The sequence below is a fragment of the Tachyglossus aculeatus genome, chromosome 4 (genome assembly GCF_015852505.1).
Source record: "Tachyglossus aculeatus isolate mTacAcu1 chromosome 4, mTacAcu1.pri, whole genome shotgun sequence".
NCBI classification, from domain to species: Eukaryota; Metazoa; Chordata; class Mammalia; order Monotremata; family Tachyglossidae; genus Tachyglossus; species Tachyglossus aculeatus.
Genome location: NC_052069.1, coordinates 100,392,986 through 100,418,751, shown reverse-complemented (window position 1 = coordinate 100,418,751; position 25,766 = coordinate 100,392,986). Strand labels below are relative to the sequence as shown.

The 25,766-nt window shown below is 46.8% G+C and overlaps 1 protein-coding gene across 2 annotated transcripts in view; it reads left to right on the top strand.

Annotated features, from left to right (window-relative positions):
* The window catches only part of MVB12B (multivesicular body subunit 12B), a 155,395-nt gene extending 130,133 nt beyond the window's left edge, over positions 1 to 25,262 (top strand). For both annotated transcript variants that reach the window (XM_038745172.1, XM_038745173.1), the window contains one exon: positions 20,791 to 25,262. In XM_038745172.1, the coding sequence (XP_038601100.1) occupies positions 20,791 to 20,877 (87 nt within the window). In that variant the 3' untranslated portion in view covers positions 20,878 to 25,262. The remainder of the gene's footprint in view (positions 1 to 20,790) is intronic.
* Positions 25,263 to 25,766: the final 504 nt, after the last annotated feature.

Genomic DNA, 25,766 nt, shown 5'->3' with positions numbered 1-25,766 from the left:
CTGCCAAAGCCTTGTGCGCTCAGCAGAGGCGTGGCTGGTCCACTGGAGGAGATCTGTTTGCAGCTGCTGCTTGCATTGTATTCGAGGGTGTAAGTGGGTCATTGTTCCTATAGTGGGAAAATTGTGAGCACAACATATTCCAGGTGTGGAAAAGGACTGAGGCTCTTGAAAAATCCGGGACTTTTTAAACCTTGAGATTGCCCATTCACAAAATCTGCCATGCTCAGGGAATGGAATATTCTCATGAAAATGAGCTCTCTGACCCCTTAGTCAAATTCTTTTTCACTGGGTGACCTCCTGAGGAATGTCACTTACATTCAGCCTGGGCCTGCCCTGTCCAAAAGAACAGGGAGATGGAGCAGGACTCCTGTGGCTGTGCCCCAGGTAGCCAATCAGTCAGTCAATCATATTTATTGGGTGCTTATTGTATGGAGAGCACTGTACTAAGCCCTGGGGAGAGTACAATACAACAGCAAACAGACACATCCCTGACCAGTTAGGTAGTCCATCAGAGGTGCCCACTCCAAAGGGGTAATGAAGGTAATTGCCCCAGTAGCTTTTAGAACTGGATTCCCAGACTTATTCATTCTAAGTCCCTCACAAGCCCCGAGAGTTCCCTGTCAGGGCTGAAAAGACCCAAAATAGTAACTTTCTAGCCTATTAGCTCTTTGTAGCCTGCCGGCTCTCAGTCCTCAACCTCTCTAAACCTTGCCGCCTTTTCGCCCCAACCTTCCAATGAAGGGTTTACACCTTTGTAACCCAAATGGATGAATCACATTCCCTAAATGGGGATTTTGACTTGAATTATCCATTTGGTATGACTTCAAGGAACAAACTTACCAAATCATTTTTCATCATCCCCTTCCCCCAGTGTAGACAGATTTCACTGATTTCAGGTCTCTTTTCCTAGGAAGGGACTCTTGGAATCGTTTATATTATATTTGAATTGTATTTCCTGCATTCTAAATGTTATGTGGAGAATGGATGCCTAATTGACCTAGATTATACTGTATTGTGAAGGGATGTAATGCATTTGAATTATTTTCCTGATGGAACTGGCAAGATGAGCAAGTGCTAAGGACCTATTATTCCTATTGGTTGGACAGTGGGAATTTGGGGGAGCTGAATAATGGAAGAAGATAGGAATGTGATACCATTACTGGCATTTTCATATGCTCCTAAATATCTTGCATGTGAGCTTTCATATTCTATTACCATCAATCTTGTTTCATCTAACAAAGACTTTATATTTCCCTTTGTTAACCTTAAAATATTTTTTTTCTGTGGCACTGTCACAGGGCTTCTTTGGTGATTAAAGCCTAAGATTGTCTCTTTGCATAACAGCTGAATCCAAAGCCTGTGAAGTCATTTCAAATAGAACCTCCAGAGAAGACCTCCAGAGAAGCCAAGTCACTGGCCTTGCCTGGAATATCTAGGGTCACCTTATTTCAGCCATAGGGCTTTGGAGAGAGAGTAAGATGTCTTGTAGCTGGTGCCCCTGACTTGTTGGGCTAATGTGACCTGTGCATGACCATCAGTCCTTTCCACTCTGTTCAGAGAAAGTTGATCATTTGTTAATAGTAGTAGTATTTATTAATCACGTACGGTGGGCAGATTGCTGTCCTAAACGCTGGGAGAATTGAGAATTAGCTATTGTTGTTGTGCTCTTGGTGGTGTGTTGTGCCTGGTTTGAGTTGGTGTGTTGACCATTCTGCTTCTCCTGGCCATCCTGAAATCACATCATTCGTGATTGCCTCCCTGGCCAACTGGCCAAAGCTCCGTAACCTCAGACATCATTTGAGGTTGTGCTTCACTAAATCTTTAAATTGTTTCTCCTGCCCTCCCTGTCTGTGGACACCCCAAGCCAGCTCCCATTCAACTGCTGTTAGGTTATGCTACTCTCATCCCGTGGACTTTAGAGGGCACACAAAAAGGATTAGGTTAGGTTTCCCTTACCCCTTTCAGGGTCGTGCCTGGCGAGTTTCCAATCTCAGAGGGAGAGTGAAGCAGAGGCCTACCCATTCCATTCCTAGCTTGGGCAGTGACTAGCGAGTGGAAGGCAAAGTGCTACAAGGTCAAAACTTCCCTGTGCTGGGCAGTAGTGGCATGGAAGAGAGTCGAGGTTGGAGACTCAAGCTTACTGCGCAATAGGAGGTGATGGTAAACTGCTTCCGTCTTTTCCCCAAGAAAACTCTATGAATTCACTGCCAGAACGATTGCACATGGAGGTGGGACATTCTGGGAGAGATGTGTCCATGATGTCGCTAAGGGTCAGAGATGACTCAAGAGTATAAGACAGGGTTTCCTTGCCCTACTGAGGGTAGGTATGCTTCCTGGCCTTTCTCAAGACCACCCAAATTCATCCCGAGTTTGAGATACTGATTAATAAACCTGGCTTCTCTCCTGAACTGAGTTATTCCAGGTAGACATTGTGGAGGGCCATAAGTCAACTCGATGCATTTTCCCAACTTGGCTGGGAAGGCCAGGCCCAGGTGACAGAGGGACTTGAGCTCTCAATCATTTAAGTGGCACCCACGGATATATTCTGGAAATTCTGTCCTGAGTGTCTCTGGTAACAGATGAAGACAGTTGCCTTCCCTGAAACCTGAGAGGACCCAGCCGCAGTCAGATTGTTCTTGGGTTTTAAGGAGTTGTTCCCTTAGGGATGATGACATCCAGAGCTTCAAGGATATCAGGGGAGAGGAGACAAGTTGTTAGAGGTAAGGAAAGCCCTTGGTGGGAAAAAGAAGCCACAGACACAGGGAACTGTTCTTGCCCAGTCCCTGTGCAATTCCAGACAAGTCCTTCCCCAGACCATTCCCAAATATGGAATCCTGCCAACTTGACCCCCAGAGACAACTTCATTCAGAGAGAAATAACTAAGATTTGGGGAAATGGAGTGGCAGTCAGGCAGGAGATGACATAGAAGGCAAAACAATAGAGCATAGGGCAAGGCTACATGCAGACCCAGCAGTCTGGAAGAGTCATACGTATGGCACAACATTATATCTTTTGTGTTACAAGGAAATAGGAAAATCCCATTGAGATTTTATTAGGTGGACTTAGAAGGGGAGGCATGGCTCAGCATACAGATAAAATACTAGGAAAACTTCAGTAATAATGATAATGTCATTGATTAAGCACTTACTATGTACTGTTCCACCTTTCCTCATATCCCACTCCCTCCTGCGTCTCCCTGACTTGTTCTCTTTGCTCTTCCCCCCTCCCACCCCCACAGCACTTAGGTACATATCTTTAATTTTATTTATTTGTATTGGTGTCAATCTCCCCCCCTACCCCCCCCCCCCCCCCCCCCCCCCCCCCGGCCTATGGACTGTAAGCTTGTTGTGGGCAGGGAATGTGTCTGTTTAGTGTGTCTCCCAAGCACTTAGTACAGTACTCCGCACACAGTAAGCACTCAGTAAATATGAATGAATGAATGCTAAGCAATTTGGTAAATACATTATGAGCTGGTACAGAGTTCCAGTATGCCCAGCAAACCCTTCCAGTTCCTGTTCTAGACAGAACTCACAATCTTCTTCCACTTTGCTGATGAGGAAGCTGAAGCCCAGAGAGGTTAAATGACTTGCCCAAGGTCACACAGTAGACCAGTGATGGAACTGAGACTAGAACTTGCACCTCCTGACTCCCTGTCCCAAGCTCTATCCACTATCATCCTGCTGCTATACGATATATGGGTAATCTATCATTTTTTTAAACTCTAAAAGACAAATAACAAAGCCTGAGTAAAGGCACTGACTGTGCCCAGCAACTCTGTTGTACTATAATAATAATAATAATAATAATGGCATTTATTAAGCACTTACTATGTGCCAAGCACTGTTCTAAGCGCTGGGGAGGTTACAGTGTGATCAGGTTGTCCCATGGGAGCTCAGAGTCTTCATCCCCATTTTACAGATGAGGTGACTGAGGCTCAGAGAAGTTAAGTGACTTGCTCAAAGTCACACAGCTGACAAGTGGCGGAGCCAGGATTTGAACCCGTGACCTCTGACTCCAAAGCCCGTGCTCTTTCCACTGAGCTATGCTGGATACTCTCCCAAGCATATTGTACAGTGTTCTGCACACAGTAAGCACTCAATAAATGCTATTGATTGACATTAATTGAGGCTGCCCTCTTGCACAATTCTTCAGTAGTCTCCGGAACTTCACATTTCCTGTAAACGAATGGAAAGCTCTCAAATCACTAAAAAGATTGATACTGACCCTATTTCAGAGACCAGATTTCTTCCCATTTTTAATGTAGGGATTCTAGGTCCTGTGTCTAACAAAGATGAGGTCTACACCCTTTTCAGAGTTCCAGGCTGCAGAGAAAGGAATCAATCAATCAATCAATCGTATTTATTGAGCGCTTACTATGTGCAGAGCACTGTACTAAGCGCTTGGGAAGTACAAATTGGCATCACATAGAGACAGTCCCTACCCAACAGTGGGCTCACAGTCTAAAAGGGGGAGACAGAGAACAGAACCAAACATACCGACAAAATAAAATAAGTAGGATAGAAATGTACAAGTAAAATAAATAAATAAATAAATAAATAGAGTAATAAATATGTACAACCATATATACATATATACAGGTGCTGTGGGGAAGGGAAGGAGGAAGACGGGGGGATGGAGAGGGGGACGAGGGGGAGAGGAAAGAAGGGGCTCAGTCTGGGAAGGCCTCCTGGAGGAGGTGAGCTCTCAGCAGGGCCTTGAAGGGAGGAAGAGAGCTAGCTTGGCGGATGGGCAGAGGGAGGGCATTCCAGGCCCGGGGGATGACGTGGGCCGGGGGTCGATGGCGGGACAGGCGAGAGCGAGGTACAGTGAGGAGATTAGTGGTGGAGGAGCGGAGGGTGCGGGCTGGGCAGTAGAAGGAGAGAAGGGAGGTGAGGTAGGAGGGGGCGAGGTGATGGAGAGCCTTGAAGCCCAGGGTGAGGAGTTTCTGCCTGATGCGCAGATTGATCGGTAGCCATTGGAGGTTTTTGAGGAGGGGAGTAATATGTCCAGAGCGTTTCTGGACAAAGATAATCCGGGCAGCAGCATGAAGTATGGATTGAAGTGGAGAGAGACACGAGGATGGGAGATCAGAGAGAAGGCTAGTGCAGTAGTCCAGACGGGATAGGATGAGAGCTTGAATGAGCAGGGTAGCGGTTTGGATGGAGAGGAAAGGGCGGATCTTGGCAATGTTGCGGAGCTGAGACCGGCAGGTTTTGGTGACGGCTTGGATGTGAGGGGTGAATGAGAGAGCGGAGTCGAGGATGACACCAAGGTTGCGGGCTTGTGAGACGGGAAGGATGGTAGTGCCGTCAACAGAGATGGGAAAGTCAGGGAGAGGACAAGGTTTGGGAGGGAAGACAAGGAGCTCAGTCTTCGACATGTTGAGTTTTAGGTGGCGGGCAGACATCCAGATGGAGATGTCCTGAAGGCAGGAGGAGATGCGAGCCTGGAGGGAGGGGGAGAGAGCAGGGGCAGAGATGTAGATCTGGGTGTCATCAGCGTAGAGATGATAGTTGAAGCCGTGGGAGCGAATGAGGTCACCAAGAGAGTGAGTGTATATTGAGAACAGAAGGGGACCAAGCACTGAACCTTGGGGAACCCCCACAGTAAGAGGATGGGAGGGGGAGGAGGAGCCTGCAAAAGAGACTGAGAAAGAACGACCGGACAGATAAGAGGAGAACCAGGAGAGGACAGAGTCTGTGAAGCCAAGGTCAGATAACGTGTGGAGGAGAAGGGGGTGGTCCACAGTGTCAAAGGCAGCTGAGAGGTCGAGGAGGATTAGGACAGAGTATGAGCCTTTGGATTTGGCAAGCAGGAAGTGTAAAAGGAAGTGTAAACTCTTGCTACACCTAATGAAAAAAATATCAGATTCTGAAGAATCAGTTACCTACTCTTTGGCTATGTGAGAGCTACCTGTGGCAAAAGTGAATCGTAAGCAGGTAACCCACTACAGCTTACCACAAGTGCCTTCCCTCCTTCTCCTGGTTCTACCAGTTTAATCGCCTTCTCCCTATTTCCCGCCAGTACCCCAGTCACCGTCACCCTCACTACATTGCCAGTTCAGAATTGGGTGTTTTTCAGCCAATGGGCAGAAAGGAGAGCATTTGCATTTTCATGTGCTCTTGGCCAGTCCTCAATGACCCAGCCATAGGATGGATGGATGGATGAATAAATAGATAGATGGTTGATCTGAGTAAATTAGACCCAGATGACTACCTGCCATCCAGCAACCTGATTTCTTTCAAAAGGTAGGTAGCAAGGAGTGACATGAGTGTAGATTTGCCAGAGGTAGCTGTTGTTTGGATCCATTGGCACTTGTCATACTATAATCCCTGCTCCCATAAAGGCTCTGCCTGGTGTGGATGCATGGAAAGTTTAATTGGGCTGCCCCTGTTCTTTGGAAGAAGCATCATCTCCAAAGAGGAATGGATGTGTGTGCCAACAGTCTGCTTTGCTGGGTACCGTTATTTCCCTTGCGAGCGATAGCTCCATTACTGCGGCTCTGATGGATCTCAAGCCAGCCAGGTACGATTTCCCTGGCACCACGGGCAGACAAATATCCCTAAAGAATTTCAGGGCTTCATTTCCATTGCCTTATGCTGCCTCCTTCCTTCTTCACTGCAGGGCGCCCATTTAAAGGGGTAGTGATCCCAACCCCCTTCTCAACTCCCGGACCATTTCTTCTAGGCAGTTACAATGTTCCTGGTTTCGAGAAATGCCATGGTGCAGTTAGCAGGGTAAATTGTATGCATATCATTGCAAGCAAATGAATAAAAAGAATTTAAAATAGGACTTTTTTGTTCTCTCTGCACAAGTGAGAGTGATGGATCAGAGAAATGAAGGACCCAACCATTCGAATTACATTTCCAAACAGCACAGGGCTGTATACCAATGTGTTGGATACTTGCCCTGAAAAACTGAGACTGAAACTTCTCTTCAGTTCAGAGTTAAGAATAAAACCCGACTAAAATCTCATTAGCTTCTTACCCTCCCTAAGCCAAACTCTTCTGCGAAACAAACCTGCCTTCATTTTAACTTGGCCGTAAGCTGAAAGTCTAGGGGGCGTCTAATTAGCAAAGTAACATCTAATATTAATCACTCCCCTAAAATTGACAGAGGAGGCAGTTCATTTAACCACTTAATTGCTACAGGTTTTTATGGGCTGCAGTTTGCAGACATATTTAATGAAGAAGTTGCAAATCTAAGGGAGCTTAAAATTTTAATTTTACCCAGAAATATTTTTCCTTGTTCTTGTGTTTGTAGTCAATTCTCAAGAGTGTAGTCCCATGAAATGTTCTTTAAATGAACATATTTGCTAACTGGCATGATTTCAGTTTTTAAAACATTGGTTCCAGCAATTAGGCATTTTTTTCAGTTCCCAAATGACTAGAGAAATTCGTCTTGATTATAATTGCTCTTAGCCACGCATATCTAATTTGTGTCTTTTTAAGTGTTAATTAGTAAACAGTTTGAGCTGACATCTTTATGTGTTTGTGTGCTGAAAAATGAGGCTTATTTAGCTTGGGGCTGAGCCTGCTAGCAGTGACATCATGACACTGAGGTAGATTGGAAGCAAGCGCGGTGGACTATTTCAAAGACTCCTGGAAGGCACAACTTTGTTAAGGTTCCTGATGGCACATCCCAGAGTAGATGTTGAGGATTCTGAGACATTTCTGAAGAAACTAAGTAAGACAGAGTCTCCTTTATGTCGGTATCTAAATAGTAGGCTATGGTCTACCTGATGTGTCAGTGTTTCAATAGTCCATTGGAATTGTTTTTCTTTCTTCCCAATTTGGAAGGGGATTTGTGGTCAAACAGCACCATCTACTGTTCATTTCCTAAACTGCACTGGGAAACAATGTACTTGGGAAATGGGTAGGGTCTATCCTTGTATTGTGTCAGCTGAAAGAAACCTCTAGAGATCATCTGTCCAATTCTCTGGGAAATTAACTCTCCTGGACCACATAGTTAAGCATAAATCCTACCACTGTGCCCCAGTGTTCATTTATGCCATAACCAGCTCAGTGGAAAAGAGCATGGGCTTTGGAGTCAGAGATCATGGGTTCAAATCCCGTCACTGCCGATTGTCGGCTGTGTGACTTTGAGCAAGTCACTTAACTTCTCTGGGCCTCAGTTACCTCATCTGTAAAATGGGGATTAAAACTGTACCCCCCCCCCCCCCCCCCCCCCCCCCCCCCCGCGGGACAACCTGATCACCTTGTAACCTCCCCAACGCTTAGAAGAGTGCTTTGCACATAGTAAGCACTTAATAAATGCCATCATTATTATTATTATTGAGATCTTACAAGCCCAGTAAATACACACCTGATTGCTGCGTTGCTTACTGTGGCCCAGAAATAGGAGCAGCAGACAGTGATGCATAGGGGAGGTTTTATGTGGAATGAATTCAAGCTGGTTCTTCCTCAAGGGTAGGCAACTTGATATGAAAGATCATTGTTCTCCACTCCAGAAACTCAATGGAAGTATAATTCCTATAGAAATAATTATATATTTATTGGCATGAAGTTGTCTCGTCCATGAAATAAAGCTCAGATAGATGTTTGTTTTCTTTACAAGCCACTCTGAATAAACAGGATTAATTTTGATCCCACTTCACTTTTACGTCACCCTATGAATATCCATTACAGATTGAAATTAAGCCATTTTGAATTAGCTGTTTTAAGGGAGCGTCCAGGTTTGCCCTTCAAGCAGAACCTCAGGATTTAAGGTATGCAGGCCACCTGCACCCTTGGTCAGCAAAATCATCAAGGAAAAAATTACTTGTGGTCCATTGCTCAGAGCTTAGATGAAACCAAGGTGGGCAGTGAGATCCAAGCTGTGAGCTTCATGAAGATCAAACAGTAGACCCAAGGAAATCAGATCAAGTTTCCCCTTCTTTCCATTCCCATATTGTCTGGTTTTACTGGGATATGCAGGAGGAGATTCTGTGGGGATTTGGTCAGTCAGGCACCTGTATAGTATTTTGTAACCTATAGATCAGTCAGTTGTATTTATTGAGCACTTACTGTGTGCAGAGCACTTGTAAGCATTTGGGAGAGTACAGTATAACAAAGTTGGTAGATACATTCCCTGCCCACAATGAGCTTACAGTCTAGAGGGGGAGACAGACATTAATAGAAATAAATTACAGATATGTACATAAGTCCTGCGAGGCTGAGGGAGGATTGAAAAAAAGGGAGCAAATCCAAGTGGAAGGGTGATGTAAAAGTGAGTGGGAGAAGAGGAGATGAGAGTTTAGTCAGAGAAGTCCTCCTGGATGAGATGTGCCTTCAATAATGCTTTGAAGGTGGGGAGAGTGATCGTCTGTCAGATATGAAGAGGGAGGGCATTCCAGACCAGAGGCAGGAAGTGGTTGTCAGAGAGGTCAGTGGCTTCCAATCAACCTACGCATCAGGCAAAAACTCCTTACCCTCAGCTTCAAGGCTGTCCATCACCTCGCCCCCTCCTACCTCACCTCCCTTCTCTCCTTCTACAGCCCATCCCGCACCCTCCATTCCTCTGCCACTAATCTCCTCACCGTGCCTCGGTCTCGCGTGTGTCGCCGTCGACCCCCGGCCCACGTCATCCCCCTGGCCTGGAATGCCTTCCCTCCGCATATCCGCCAAGCTAGCTCTCTTCCTCCCTTCAAGGCCCTACTGGGAGCTCACCTCCTCCAGGAGGCCTTCCCAGACTGAGCCCCCCTCCTCTCACATCCTCTTCCTCCCCATCCCCCCGCCTTACCTCCTTCCCCTCCCCACAGCACCTGTATATATGTATATATGTTTGTACGTATTTATTACTCTATTTTACTTGTACATATTTATTCTATTTATTTTGTCAATATGTTTTGTTTTGTTGTCTGTCTCCCCCTTCTAGACTGTGAGCACACTGTTGGGTAGGGACCGTCTCTATATGTTGCCAACTTGTACTTCCCAAGCGCTTAGTACAGTGCTCTGCACACAGTAAGCTCTCAATAAATACGATTGAATGAAGGAATGAATGAATATGAAGAGGGAGGGCATTCCAGACCAGAAGCAGGAAGTGGATGTCAGAGAGGTCAGTGGCAAGATACTGGTACTGTGAGTACATTAGCATTAGAGGAGTTGGGTTGTAGAGGGAGAGCAGTGAGGTACGGTAGGAGGGACCAAGGTGATTGCTTTAGAGGCGATGGTAAGAAGCTTCTGTTTGATGCGAAGGTGATTGGACAACCACTAGAGGTTCTTGGGAGTCAAGAAATATGGACTGAACGTTTTTGTAGTACAATCAATCAATTGTATTCATTGAGCGCTTACTGTGTGCAGAGCACTACACTAAGCATTTGGGAGAGTACAGTACAAGAGAGTTGGCAGACATGTTCCCTGCCCAAACCGAGCTCGAAGTCTAGATGGGGAAAATGATCGGGTAGCAGAATGAAGTATGGACTGGAGGTGGGGAGAGACAGGAGTCAGGGAGGTCAGCAAGGAGCTGATATAGTGATCAAGGTGGGGTAGGATAAGTGCTTGTGTTAAAATGTAGATCGAGGGAATGGGAGAAAGGAAGAGGGTGGCGTTGGGAAACGTAGATGGAGGCATGGTCAATATTGCAGGCCAAGAAGGTATTTGCAAAACTGAGCTAATCTAGAAATCAAATCCTGAGTTTCCCAGGGACCGCTTCTGCTCCCAGCCTAGGTGGATTTATATTCCAGCACTGAGAAACAGGCCATTCAAGAAAACTGAAAATCAGGATATGACTGTGTGACCATTGTCTCAGATCACCTTATCTTTTTCTGATTTGGTGTTCCACAGAACTTGTGAGTACTGTGGAGAAGAGCATCAGTTTCTTTCCTGCTCTTCCAGGGGCCCCCGTGCTGGACAACGTCAGTGCCCCCTTTGTGAAATGAGAAGAATAGTACTGCTTCTTTGACCTGCAAAAAAGTTATGTGTGAAGGCATATATAGGAATGTTTAAATTCACAACTGCTTAAATCCAAAATATGTGAAATTTCAAACCATTGGCGCCCAAAAAGTGGGTAGTGCTTCTCAGAGATGGGTGCTGTCCAAAGTCCAGGTGGCAGGACAAAATCCCTAGACATCCTTGTTTTCCCGCACATAGTAATGCTATCTATTGAGAGCCCGAGGAGCTTGAAGTCCCAAGTAAAGGAATGACATATTCCCTAATCACAAGAAGTTTACACCCAAATGGAGGTGCAACTTAAAATATTTATAACTAGACTGGTCAAAATAAATAATTGAAGAAACATGTATATGCATTAATGCTGAGTAAGTTTGATGGGATTATAGGGTTTAAGATGCTTGGAAATAAATTGAGCAAGTGAGATTTTAGAAGGCCTTTGAATGTGGGGAGAGCTAGAGTCTGTCTGATGGGAGAGGGAGAAAGTCCTGGAAGAAAGTTGGGGAATCATCTGCATCGAGGTGGTAGCTGAGGCATTGGGAATGGTTGAGCACCCTGATAGAGCAAATGTAAAGCTAGAAAATTAGGGGACCCAGAACAGCCTCCTGGTGGACACCCACATTGGGAAGGTGAGAGCCAGAGGATATTGAAACCAAGAGGGAGCATCCTAGAAGTAGAGAAGCAGCATGGCTCAATGGAAAGAGCACGGGCTTGAGAGTCAGAGGTCATGGGTTCAAATCCCGGCTCTGCCAATTGTCAGCTGTGTGACTTTGGGCAAGTCACTTAACTTCTCTGTGCCTCAGTTCCCTCATCTGTAAAATGGGGGTGAAGACTGTGAGCCCCATGTGGGACAATCTGAGCCCCCTCCTTCCTCTCCCATTACTTACACTTCCCATCCCCCCCGCCTTACCTCCTTCCCCTCCCCACAGCACCTATATGTTGCCATTTGTACTTCCCAAGCACTTAGTACAGTGCTCTGCACATAGTAAGCGCTCAATAAATACGATTGATGATGATGATGATGTGTTTGTACGTATTTTTACTCTACTTATTTATTTTATTTGTACATATTTATTCTATTTATTTTACTTTGTTAATATGTTTTGTTTTGTTGTCTGTCTCCCCATTCTAGACTGTGAGCCCACTATTGGGTAGGGACCATCTCTATATGTTGCCAACTTGTACTTCCCAAGCGCTTAGTACAGTGCTCTGCACACAGTAAGCACTCAATAAATGCGATTGAATGAATGAATGAACAATCTGATCACCTTGTATCTTCCCCAGCGCTTAGAGCAGTGCTTTGCACATAGTAAGCGCTTAACAAATGCCATCATCATCATCAACTAATTTATGTTGTATCAGTAAAACTGAGACCTGATAGTTTTCGAGGAGGAAGGAGTGGTCCATGGTGTCAAAGGCAGCAGAAAGATCAAGGAGAATTAGGATGGCTTATAGCCTTCAATCTTGGTTGTAAGGAGGTTTTTTGGTGTCTTTAGAGAGTGTGGTCTTGGTCTAGCAAAGGGAGTAAAAGCCAGACTTAATAATTATTATTATTATTATGGTATTTGTTAGGTGCTTACTATGTACAAGGCACTGTACTAAGCACTGGGGTACATACAAGCATATCGGGTTGGACACAGTCCCTGTCCCACGTGAGGCTCACAATCTCAATCCCCATTTTACAGATGAGGTAACTGAGGCACAGAGAAGTAAAGCGACTTGCCCAAGGTCACACAGCAGATAATTGGCAGAGCCGGGATTAGAACCTATGACCTTCTGACCCCCAGGCCCATGTTCTATCCACCAGGCCATGCTGCTTCTCTTCAGAGGGTCGAGAAGACAGTTGGTGTATACAGCAGGTTCTAAGAGTTTGAATAAGCCTCCTGGCTGGGCTTTATGCCTTCGAACTTGGGCTTTCCAGTTAATGCCACTCAACCAAGAGCATCATCTCTCTCAGTCCTCACACGGAAGACTTGGAGAACCTTATGGGACAGCCCCAGAAATGGTAGCCAAGGGATATCAGAGAAGCAGCGTGGCTCAGTGGAAAGAGCGTGGGCTTGGGTGTCAGAGGTCATGAATTCTAATCCCGCTCCGCCACTTGCCAGCTGTGTGACCTTGGGCAAGTCATTTAATCAATCAATCAATCGTATTTATTGAGCGCTTAACTTCTCAAGGCCTCAGTTCCCTTATCTGTAAAATGGGGATGAAGACTGTGAGCCCCGCGTGGGACAACCTGATCACCTTGTATCACCCCCAGCGCTTAGAACAGTGCTTCGCACATAGTAAGCGCTTAACCAATACCATCATTATTAGACCATTTGGGCCCTCTGATCAACGCCAGTGTCTTCTGGAGAAATACAACTAAAGCCCAGCAGAGGGAGCCCTAGCAGCTTCACAGGACATGATTCCCTGCTTTGGGAACAGATTTGAACTGATGAAACCAATTTCATTTTAATTGAATTCTTTCCTTTTTTAATTCAAAAAGGATTTTCTCTATGTGCATATGTGCATGTGCTCTTTGTGCAAGAGACTAATTTCTTAGGTAAATAATAACCCAGGCCAAAACCCCCCACCTCTTCTCCCTCCTCCACCAAAGTGTATATTAGAGAGAAAGAGAGAGAGAGTGAGAGAAAAACAGGCAGACATAGCTTTCTGTGATGGGCATCTTTTCTGGCCTGCCTTTGGGATTCCATGGAAATCAAGGAGAGGTATGGAAACCTCCTTGCCTGCCTTCGAGGCGATTTCATTCTCACTGTTTTTACATGTTTCTCCCTGCCCTGACCCCCGGGCTACAGTCACATGTTTCTCTGCCCCAATCCAAGTGTTCTCTGAACAGGATTTCCATGGAACTTGGACCTGCCTTTGCCTCTCTGCATGCCCTTTTTCCCTGCCTCAGACCTTGTTCAGGCTGCTGGATTTAGTCCATTAGAAGCTTTGATGGCTTCCATAAGCATTCTCCGGTTTTGGTTGCACCCATACTGTCCTGTTAGATCTTGTCCCCAGCCCTAAATGTGTACCAGATAGTGGGGGGCAGGAGGGGAGACTTTTTTGAAATGGTATTTATTAAGCACTTACAGTGTCCCAGGCACTGCACTGAGCTCTGGGGTAGATACAAGTTAATCAGGATAGACACAGTCCATGTCCCACATGGGGCTCACAGTCCCAATCCCCATTTTATAGATGAGGTAACTGAGCACCAGAGAAGTGAAGTGACTTGCCCAAGGTCACACAGCAGACAAGTGACAGAGCCAGGATAAGAACCCAAGTCCTTCTGACTTCCAGGCCCTTGCTCTGTCCAATAGGCCAGGCTGTTTCTCATCTAGACAGACCACATCTGTGGTTGTCGGTTTCTCCAAACCCAAACTCCGTAATGCTTCCAGACAGTGTAAGGAATAGAATGAGGAAGGCCAGGACCCCAGTTCCTTTCATTCATGCAGTCATATTTATTGAGCACTTATTGTGTGCAGAGCACTATACTAAGTGCTTTGCCACCATGTCCCAACCTGTGCTGAGTCCCTGTTCAGTCTTCATCCTCAGGAAGAATCTAGGTCCTCCCTGGTGACATTGCCATTTCAGGGTTTCCATCCTTTGCATGTTTTCAGCCCAGAACATCTTTGTTCCGCGGGAGGCAGTGAAGAGGCTAAACTGGTGTGTTTTTTTTAATGGCATTCAGTAAACACTTACTGTGTGCCAGGAACTGTACTAAGCGCTAGGACGTGGCATAGTGGATAGAGCACAGGCTTGGGAGCCAGAAAGACCTGGATTCTGATCCCAGCTACGTCACTTGTCTGCTTTGTGACCTTGGGTAAGTCACTTTACCGCTCTGTGCCTCGGTTACCTCATCTGTAAAATGAGAATTATGACTGTGAGCCCCATGTGGAATGGGGGCTGCGTCCAACCTGATAACCTTGTATCTATCCCAGCGCTTAGAACAGTGCTTGGCACATAATAAGCACTTAACAAATACCATCAGTATTATACAAGATAATCTGGTTGGACACAGTCCGTGTCCCCCACGGGGCTCACAGTCTTACTCCCCTTTTTACAGATGAGGTAACTGAGGTCCAGGGAAGTGAAGTGACTCGCCCAGGGTGTCACAGTCAGAACTAGAACCTAGGTCCTCTGACTCCAAGGCCCACTGTCTGTCCACTGGGCACACTGCTTCTCACATGCCATGGGTCTTGAAGAGCTGCCCATTGTGATGCTCTCCCCCAGCATCAGATCATGTGGAGAGTTGCTCTCTCATGTGGAGAGTGGAGTGAGTCAGTCAGTCCCCCCAGAAACTAGAGTTTCAGATCCCTGTGACCAGAGGAGAGTGGAAGAGAGCTCTTATTTGACCACAAGGTGGCAATACTACTATACACATGTGTCCCCTTGCTGGGAAAATGTACCTGGCCTTTCTTCTCTCCTACACCCAGCGTTAATATCTGGCTGGACCCGAATCCCTGGTAACAAGCCGGCTCGGGCCGTTTGTGGGAAATGGAAGAGAATCTGCCGTAGGTGTTGAAGCACCAGTTACGGCAGGGAGCACCATCCCAGAGTCTAAGCCCCGGACAGTGTGGCTGCTGCAACCATTAAATACGATTGTAATCTGAAATCGGAAAGGCAGACCCTCATATATTCTGAGACTTCTTTGGAGCCCGCCATGTTCTGACCTGCTAAGGATCTCTCCTGATCCCTCCTGCGAGGAGGAAAGACCAACTTTCAGAGAGGAGAGGGTTCATTGCAGAACCCCAAGGCCTACTGCAGTGGGAGTGCTCTTCCATGAAAGATGGATCTGCCTCTTGCCAGATCTCAAAGGATCTGACTCAGCTGTCCATTTGGGACCGGACTAAGCAGTGCTGAATAAATGAAAAATACTCCAGGGGACAGGTTGGTGATTCCATGTCTCTTTCACAGAGTTAGGGTGGCTGGGGAGGCTTTAGCGAAAATCACGTGGTTAGCTTGGCACCCAGCAATATAGTTGCCCCCACACAGTCCTGGGGCTGCATCCTAATGTGGCAAGCTGACTCACTCGCGGGTCTCTGTTCTGTGTAGTAGTAGTCATCGTCGTCAACATCATCGTGGTATTTATTGAGCACCCAATGAGTGCAATGCACTGTACAGGTATTACAGGATAATGATGAATACTAAAAGAGCAGTAGGGCATTGTAACTAGAAAAGTAGAGTTTCAAGTTCCTCTTAACTCTATACTGCCATTTGAACCAAAAATATTCCATTTTCAACATTGACTTTCTAACAAGGAGGCAGCATGGCCATATTTTTTTTAAATAAAAGCAGAGTGTCCAGTTAATCGTGGCTCTAAGTTGATTATGATCAGAAAAGGTTTGTCCTACAAAGAAGCCCCATTTCATCAGGTATCACTTAAACAATCTTCTTTGCATTAAATGAGGCCTTTTTTAAATGGGCTACAAAGACCTCTCCCGTAATATTCTGTGGTATTTATTGAGCACTTACTAAGTGCTTGAAAGACAACAAGAGCTTAGTCAAGGAAGGCTTCTTGGAGGAGCTGAGAGAGGAGCAGCAGGGCATACTGACTAGCTTACAGGCCTGAGAGTCAGAAGGTCAAGGGCTTTAATCCCAGCTCTGCCACTTGTCTGCTGTGTGACCTTGGACAAGTCCCTTCACTTCTGGGCCTCAGTTGCCTCATCTGTGAAATGGGGATTGAGACTCCGAGCCTCATGTGCGATAGGGACTGTGTCCAATCCGATCTACTGTGTCCACTCCAGTGCTTAGAACAGTGCTTAGTATGTAGTAAATGCTTAACAAATTTCACAATAATAATTATTATTATTATTTTAGGAGGGCCTTGAAGGTGGGGAGAGTGGTAGTTGGTCAAATATGAAGCGGGAGGGAGTTCCAAGCCCGAGGGAGGACGTGGGCAAGGGGTCAGCAGTGAGATAAAGGAGATCAGAGAGTACGTTGGCTTTAGAAGAGCTACGTGTGCAGGCTGGGTTGTAGTAGGAGATCAGTGAGGTAAGATAAGAGGGGGAGAGCTGATTGAGTGCCTTAAATCCAATGGTAAGGTGTTTCTGCTTGATATGGAGGTAGAAGGGCAACCATTGGAGATTTGTGAGGAGTCGGGGAGACATGGGCTGAACATTTCTTTAGGAAAATGATCTGGACAGCTTAGTGAAGTATGGATTAGAGTTAATTGGGAGAGACAGAAAGCAGGGAGGTCGCAAGGAGGCTCATGTGTAGTCAACTTGGGATATAAGCACTTGGATTGGCATGATAGCAGTTTGGATAGAGAGGAAAGGATGTATTCTAGAAATTTGTGAAGGCAGAATAGACAGAATTTGGTGTCAGATCAAACACTGTGGACCACCCCCTTCTCCTCAACACGCTATCCAACCTTGGCTTCACAGACTCCGTCCTCTCCTGGTTCTCCTCTTATCTCTCCGGCCATTCATTCTCAGTCTCCTTTGCGGGCTCCTCCTCCCCCTCCCATCCCCTTACTGTAGGGGTTCCTCAAGAGTCAGTTCTTGGTCCCCTTCTGTTCTCTGTCTACACTCACTCCCTTGGTGAACTCATTCGTTCCCATGGCTTCAACTATCATCTCTACACTGATGACACCCAAATCTGCATCCCTGCCCCTGCTCTCTCTCCCTCCCTCCAGGCTCGTATCTCCTCCTGCCTTCAGGACATCTCCATCTGGATGTCTGCCCGCCATCTAAAACTCAGTATGTCCAAGACTGAACACCTTATCTTCCCTCCCAAACCCTGCCCTCTCCCTGTCTTTCCCGTCACTGTAGGCGGCACTACCATCCTTCCCATCTCACAAGCCCACACCCTTGGTGTCATCCTCGACTCTGCTCTCTTGTTCACCCCTCACATCCAATCTGTCACCAAAACCTGCCAGTCTCACCTCCACAACATCACCAGGATCCACCCTTTCCTCTCCATCCAAACCACTACCCTGCTGGTTCAATCTTTCATCCTATCCCAACTGGATTACTGCGTCAGCCCTCCTCTCTGATCTCCCATTCATTCATTCATTGTCATATTTATTGAGCGCTTACTGTGTGCAGAGCACTGTACTAAGCGCTTGGGAAGTACAAGTTGGCAACATATAGAGACGGTCCCTACCCAGCAGCGGGCTCACAATCTAGAAGGAGGAGACAGACAACAAAACATATTAACAAAATAAAATAAATAGAATAAATATGTACAAGTAAAATAGAGTAATAAATATGTACAAACATATATACATATATACAGGTGCTGTGGGGAGGGGAAGGAGGTAAGGCGGGGGGATGGGGAGAGGAAGGAGGGGGCTCAGTCTGGGAAGGCCTCCTGGAGAAGGTGAGCTCTCAGTAGGGCTTTGAAGGGAGGAAGAGAGCTAGCTTGGCGGATGTGTGGAGGGAGGGCATTCCAGGCCAGGGGGAGGATCCTCCCATCCTCCTGTCTCTCCCCACTTCAGTCTATACTTCACGCTGCTGCCCGGATCATCTTTGTGCAGAAATGCTCTGGGCATGTTACTCCCCTCCTCAAAAATCTCCAGTGGCTGCCAATCAACCTACGCAACCTACGTATCAGGCAAAAACTCCTCACTCTCAGCTTCAAGGCTGTCCATCACCTCGCCCCCTCCTACCTCACCTCCCTTCTCTCCTTCTACAGCCCAGCCCGCACCCTCCACTCCTCTGCTGCTAACCTCCTCACTGTGCCTCGTTCTCGCTTGTCCCACCGTCGACCCCCGGCCCACATCCTCCCCCTGGCCTGGAATGCCCTCCCTCCGCACATCTGCCAAGCTAGCTCTCTTCCTCCCTTCAAAGCCCTACTGAGAGCCTCCTCCAGGAGGCCTTCCCAGACTGAGCCCCCTCTTTCCTCTCCCCCTCCCCATCCCCCCAGCTCTACCGCCTTCCCCTCCCCACAGCACCTGTACATATGTTTGTACAGATTTATTTCTCTATTTATTTTGCTTGTACATATTTACTATTCTATTTATTTTGTCAGTGATATGCATCTAACTTTACCTCTATTTATTCTGACGACACCTGACCACATTTTGTTTTGTTGTCTGTCTCCCCCTTCTAGACTGTGAGCCCGTTGTTGGGTAGGGACCGTCTCTATATGTTGCCAACTTGTACTTCCCAAGTGCTTAGTACAGTGCTCTGCACACAGTAAGTGCTCAATAAATACGATTGAATGAATGAATGAATATGTAGGTTGAATGAGAGAGATGTGTCAATTATAATGCCAAGGGCTTGTGAGACAGAGAGAATGACTATGTTGTTTTCAGTGATTAGAAAGTCTGAGAAGGACAGGATTTGAGTGGGAAGATAAGGAGTTCTGTTTTGTACATATTAAGTTTGAGTTATCGATGGGACGTCCAAGTAGAGATCTCCTGAAGGCAGGAAAAACTGCAAGACTGCAGAGGAGAGAGGCCAGAGGTGGAGAGGTAAATTTGGAAATCATCCACATAGAGGTGGTAGTTAAAGCTGTGGGAGTGAATGAGTTCTCCAAGGGAGTGGACGTAAATGAAGAACAGAGAGGACCCAGAACTGAGCCTTGAGGAACTCCCACAGTTAGAGAGTGGGAGGCAGAGGAGGAGGCTGTGAAAATGACTGAGAAGGCACATCCAGAGAGAGGAGAACTAGGAAAAGACAGTGTCAGTGAAGCCAAAGTTAGATGTTTCCAGCAGAAAGGGGTGGTTACGTTTGAGGGGTGTTAAGTATTGAAGGCAGCTGGGAGGTTGAAGAGGATTAAGATGGCGTAGAAGCTTTTGGATTTGGCCTCTTAGTGCTTGGAAAGAGTACAACAGAAACACAGACACATTCCGTGGCCACAAAGACCTTACATTTTAAAAGGGGACACAGACATAAAATAGTTGCAGACAGAATAATCAGAAAAAATCACTGACTGTACAATTGAATATATTCATATACATTCAAGGGCCAAGGATGGCCCATGTCTGGAGCAGCAGCCAGAAAGGGTTAATGTTTAACCATTTTACGAAGCCTGACCATTCTGGCATAGAGTGGATTAATGCACTAAAGTGACTCTCTGATGGAAGAATTCTGAGAATCTAAGCACTTAGTACAGTGCTCTGCACACAGTAAGCACTCAATAAATATGACTGAAATGAGTAAACTTGCTCCTGGGGCACACCATTTCAGAACAACCTATGGTATCACCTGTCAGCGGTCCTTTTGTCCCCCGAAGAAGAGGTTGTAGACAGCGGAGGGGACTGTGGGCAGGGAACATGTCTACCAATTCTCTTATATTGTACTCTCCCAAGTGCTTAATACAGTGCTCTGCACACAGTAAGCGCTCAATAAATATGATTGATTGATTGATGTGGGCACAGACAGCCCGAGATACCTTCTTCCCTTTTCCTGCGATGAGGAAAGCCAGACCAGTTGGCCTTGATCCATGTGGCAGGAATTCAATTTTTTTTTTAAATAGTGTTTGTTAAGTGCTGCTTATGTGCCATGTGCTGAAGTAGATACAAGATAATCAGATTGGGCAGAGTTTCTGTCCCACTTGGGGCTCACAGTCTAAGAAACCAACTCAACTGTCCCTGAGTTTTCCTGCTCCATGGGGGTGGGAGAAACCATTCAAGCCTTCTCATGGGAGGACTTGGGAAAGGATAAACAGCTCCCAACGCTGGTTTAGAAGCACACCAAATCTCATCTCTTTCCTGGGCTTCTTGGCCCAGGAGGGGAAAGATGCCGTTTTCCCAGAAAGTGTGTTACTATCAATCAATCAATAGTATTTATTGAGCGCTTACTGTGTGCAGAGCCCCGTACTAAGCGCTTGGGAAGTACAAGTTGGCAACATAGCCGGGGACTGTCGCTTTGTTGGGTTTGGTTTAACGGGGTCTTACTTGTTGGGGTCTTATTTTTCTCCCTGCAACATGACTGAATGTTCTGTCTGAATTTTGTCTTTGGCCTTGCAGTATGACTACAGCTTCAGGACTGAGCAGAGTGCTGCCGCCAGGCTCCCTCCCAGCCCCACTAGATGTCAGCAGATCCCGCAGTCCTGAGGAGGCTCGGACCTGCCCAGCACACACCCAGATACTACTGAGCGGGGATACAGGCCCATGAGGGTGTTCCTGGCAGCCTTGCCCTCCGATCCCTTCCGATAACCAAGGACTTCAAAACCACCTGCCTTGCTCCCTTACACTCTAACATGATCTTTTTATTGTGTGATTATTTTTTTTGTAATATCATTTCTGGAATTTGAACTGTCTAACCCTTTTTGGTCTGCTTTCCTAATGCCCAGCCATCCTGGGGATGCTGTTCTTAATCATGAGTGTTACATTAGTGTGGCAGGGGCCAATGGCTCCCAAGATATCTGTGTGATTGAGTGCCCCCCACCAAGCCTACCCAAGGCCAGGCACTCTGGAAATCCTTGCCCGGCCGGACTTGAATGACCCCAAAACCAATGACTGTGGGTTTCTGGCTGGGCCCTTGGCTAAAGGCATTTGATTGGAGTGGGCTGCTCTGCCACTTTCATTGGCAGCTGGCCTGCAGCTGGGAGCATCTGGCTTCCTCTGTGGGCCTGAAGCCTGGGGTGAGTGCCACTGCCCCGGGCCCTGGGAAGCACAATCGGGACTGCAAGGGGAGAGATCCGCCTTTGCTGTTTCCATTTCTAGAGCACAGAACTGTTTCCCTGATGTCCTTCCTCCATCCATGAGGAAACTAAGATGTTGGCCTATGTAACTTGAAGCTCATGTAACAAGAATTGGGCTTGCCACTTTCTCCTAGATGATCAGGAACCCAAAATTCAGAAACTAACTTTCCTGAAAATTGGAGTTGGGGAATGGAGAGAGAGGGAGGCCCCTTCAGACATCCTGGAGGGGATGAGGGAAGGGAGGCCCTGTTGAGCTGAGAGCAGGATCTCATCCGTTTGACCAGCTTTCCTGCAGAAAGTCTCTCCTGCTACTCCAGGATTGGCTGGATTGCCTTGATGGGCGTTAATGTCTTTCATTTGAAGCGGGCTAGCTGCTGAAAGGGAGCCGAAAAAGACCTGGGCAAACATCCTTCTCCACTCAGGCCTGGGTCGCCTTGGAGGATGAACTCTCAGAAGCTTCACATTGACCCCGTGATGGTGCCTATGGAAGCTGGGATGCTATGGACCCCACCCTGGCTTCAGCATGGTTATCACTGGGCCGGCTGGCTGACTGGTTAATTGCTAGGCCCGATGCATGTCTTGATGATGTCTGTACTGTGATAAGTTATTTTGACAAGTTTGTTTGAACTATGCTGCTTCTTGAATCATTGCTGCAGAACTGATGAACTGCAGTAAATTGTCTTTCCTTCTGAGTGTTATGGTTTGATATTGTTCTTTGTGTTGATTGCCCAACCCCATTAAAGGTGCGTTTCTACAGTAGCAGACATCGTTGAGGCTCCTGGACACTCGGGTGACTGATGCTCTGACTTGTTTTGTGCTGCTGCTGACTGGGTGGGGATTGTTCTGACTTTACAAAATTATTGCATGTCAGCATGGTCTCGCCAGATATTTAAATGTTCGGGGAAGAGATTATGATGATGCCTTGAGTTGAAGGGAGGAATTAAGGAGAAGTAGGTCTTGGGGATGTTCTTATTTACATTTGCCTAGGCAGGAAGAACCAGTGCTCCAAATAGGTAAAACATCCCCATAAAGCCTAGGGAAAATGATCCATTTCGGAGCTGGAACAGGGCTGATTATCTTCCAGGCAGGTATCCGTTTTACCCCTGACTTGTCAGAGTTGATTTGCCTGCATTGGACATGGAACATCTGAGGTGGAGCTGGAGTGATGTTTGGGTTTCGGAAGTTTGAGCAGCTGTGTCATTAGCATGTGTGGGAGGTGGTGATGCCTACAGGCACTGTTGACGTGGAAGTATGTATTGCTGTCGCTCTCACGCTGTGCTCTGAGCAAATGGAGACCCAGGTTGTCCTTAAAGTTTTACAAAGGCCCATTGGATTTTAACAGCGGGGCCACGCAGTTGTCACGGGGGTACAAGGCCAGTTGTATGGGAAGGACCAGCCTCTCCTGATCTCTTGTGTCAATGTCCTTTCTGGGCCCAGTAGAATGAAGTCAGCAGTAGGGAGCCTTGACCAAACAGGGTGAATTAAAAGCATGGACACCTCTAGAATCCATTCACCCTGCTTGGAAACTTAAGGAGCCCTCAAACAGAGATACGTAAACTTCCCAGTACTTGGCACGACTGGTTTTGTAAGTTCACAGTTCTGAGGTTGGACAGCCTGCAAGGCTGCTAGCCCAGGAGGCCGGGAACAAGGGTCTATTATTAGTTCACATACGGGGCCTCTTTGCACGTTGGACAGAGGGTTTCTTGCTGATGTAGAGGAAGGTGGTAAGCAGGGTGAATCATCCTGTAGTGAGACACTGGAGAAAGCTGGAGGACTCCAGTGAGGCCCCCATTACAGCTTCCAAGAACAGAGAAGGATTTCCAGCATGGTTAGGACAGAGACCGTGTCCATTTTCATTTGATTTTTTTCCCAGTGCAGGGCACGGCCACCCCATGTTGTGCACTCTATAAATTGCTGTGACGATGACAGAAAGTTTAATTCGACCCAAAATGCAAACCCAGAATTAAGGCAGCCACCTAAAACTTTTGGGCAATTTCAGCACCCATACCAGGTTAGCCAGCCCCCAGCATCTCTCCTTTGGTTTGGTTACTCTTTTAGAGCACCCCGCTGGGGTTTAAGAGGAAAAGTGGCAGCCCTCAAGACTGTAAGCTCCTTGTGGGCAGGGAACGTGGCTACCAAGTCTTTTGTATTGTACTCTCCCAAGCACTCAGTACAGTGTTCCGCATAGAGTAAGTGCTCAAAAAAAAATCACTGATTGATTTAAAATCTAAGAACATCAAATTTGGCGGGTACAAAGCAGGGAGAAGGCAAGGGGGGCTCGAATGTCAGCAAATGGGAGAAGGGCTTAGAAGAAGGGCTGGGAAAGGTCATTTTACCATGAATGAACCCTCTCAAAGGCTGCTTACTAGCAAAATGCACCTTTTGATTATAAATTCCTCTAGATTGCCCAGTGTTGTGTTTATACAGAAGCAGCAGCAGTTGTCAGTGTCTGCAAAGATTACTAGAGAGCCAGCTGGCACCAGACTGTGAACTCCCTCTATTAACAGAACAGCAGAAAAAAAAAAACTAGCATCAAGGAATTAGTTTGTGTAACATTGACTGTGAAGGATGTGATAAATGCCAGTTCCAAGTGAATTAGGTGATGCCAATGTTAAGGTTGTGTGTGTATGTGTGAGAGAAAGAGAGAGAGATCTTTTTATAGCTGTTCATGACCCTCCCCCACCTCCACTGCTCTGCCCTTTGGTTAGAGGCTTGAGAGATACACGTATTTGGTATGAGGATAAGGTGGTACATGTGTGATAGTGAACAGTTACTATTTTCTGTGCATTTTTTTCTGGGTGTTTTCATGGTTTCAGAAGTTCTCAGTTTGAATTCATACAGACAGAGGTGGTGGTCCAGTTGCCCGAGGGTCCTGGGTCAGTAATGATGAGGCCAGATTGTCTTTTTTTCTCAGAGCTCTATGCCACCGAGAGGACTTAGATGGGGCCCCCTCCCTGCCCTGCCCACGCCACTCTTAAGCCAGTTTTTCAGATCCTACCACTCAAGGGCTGGCAGAAGAAGGCAGAGGGAGGCAGAGTACCACTGCAGATTTCCCTGAGGCCACTATCCCACCATTGACTCAGACATGCCCACTGCCCAGTGGCTGTTGCTGTTATTTGTGGTGAGATGGACAGGGTCCAAGCTCTCAGGGAGAAGTTGGCTAGGCTTGAAAGCCAGGGGCCTGGGCCAGAACCCGAAGGGTGGGCAGGGGCTGTTCCTCAGGGCTAGCCTGCCTGCAGGATGCTTGACCAGTTGTTTGAGAGGTGGGTCCACGTGTTTAGGTTGAGATTCTGACTCAACCTTGGAACCTCATAAGTGACCTAAGGAGTAAAAGTTTCCGGGGTGGAAGGAGTAGGCCTCCACCCCTATTGTCTCCTCCCAACTCTCCTCCCAGCCTCATCAACCCTCTCAAACCAAAAGGAGGGGGAAACTGCCTCTGCCCAGTGAAATAGCTCATCTCGGAGCTTCCGAATCCATCTCCTCGGCCTGATGTTGGAAAACCAGACGCTGTATGTCTTAATCATCGGTCACGGGCTGACTGTTCAGGCAGCGGCATTTTAAATGACATATCATCATGAGAAGAGAATTCCGTATTCGGTTGCCAAGTGTTTTTAAGATGCTGTGCATTTGTGGGGCTATTGAAAGTGGAATTACTGTGCATTAATCCTAGGTATTATGTTCCTGTTGGTATTTATTTTAGACGACTTCTGTATTTTACAAAGGGAAGTTTCACTGTGTGATTATTAGCCTGTATTGTTAATATAATTTGTTAAATAAAAGTTTGTTTTAACCACTTCTTCCCAGTTTGGGGGTCTCCAAAGCAACAAGAGAAATGAAGTCAGCTCGTCTCGGCCCCACGCTGACTCATGAGGACCAAGGCCTACAGGGGTGAAGAGCTTTTGGGTCCCTGGGTCCTTATGAATCTTGAATGGTGAAGCTCCCTCCCAGACTTGGCTTGGGGGCCAGGGAGTTGATTCCTTTGGGAAGAAGAGAGGCTGCAGGGTCCCGTATCTCCCCCCCCCCATAGGAGATCAGGACAGGATGCCTACTTGTTCATTGTGTTTGAGATGACTGGGTGCTCTGATCGCAGACTGGGACCATTCAGGAGGTGAGAAAAGTGTCTTTTTTTCTCCTGGAATCTCCCCTCTGGGCCCCTTGGCCCTGCTGCCAGGAATGGTTTCTGTGGGGAAAATCCCAACTGGCCATGAAAATGTGGTGAATCTATGGCAGTTATAACCGAAAGAAGTCAAAGTATGCTAAATGCTGCTTAATCCACCATTTGCCCTCCAGCCTGCATCT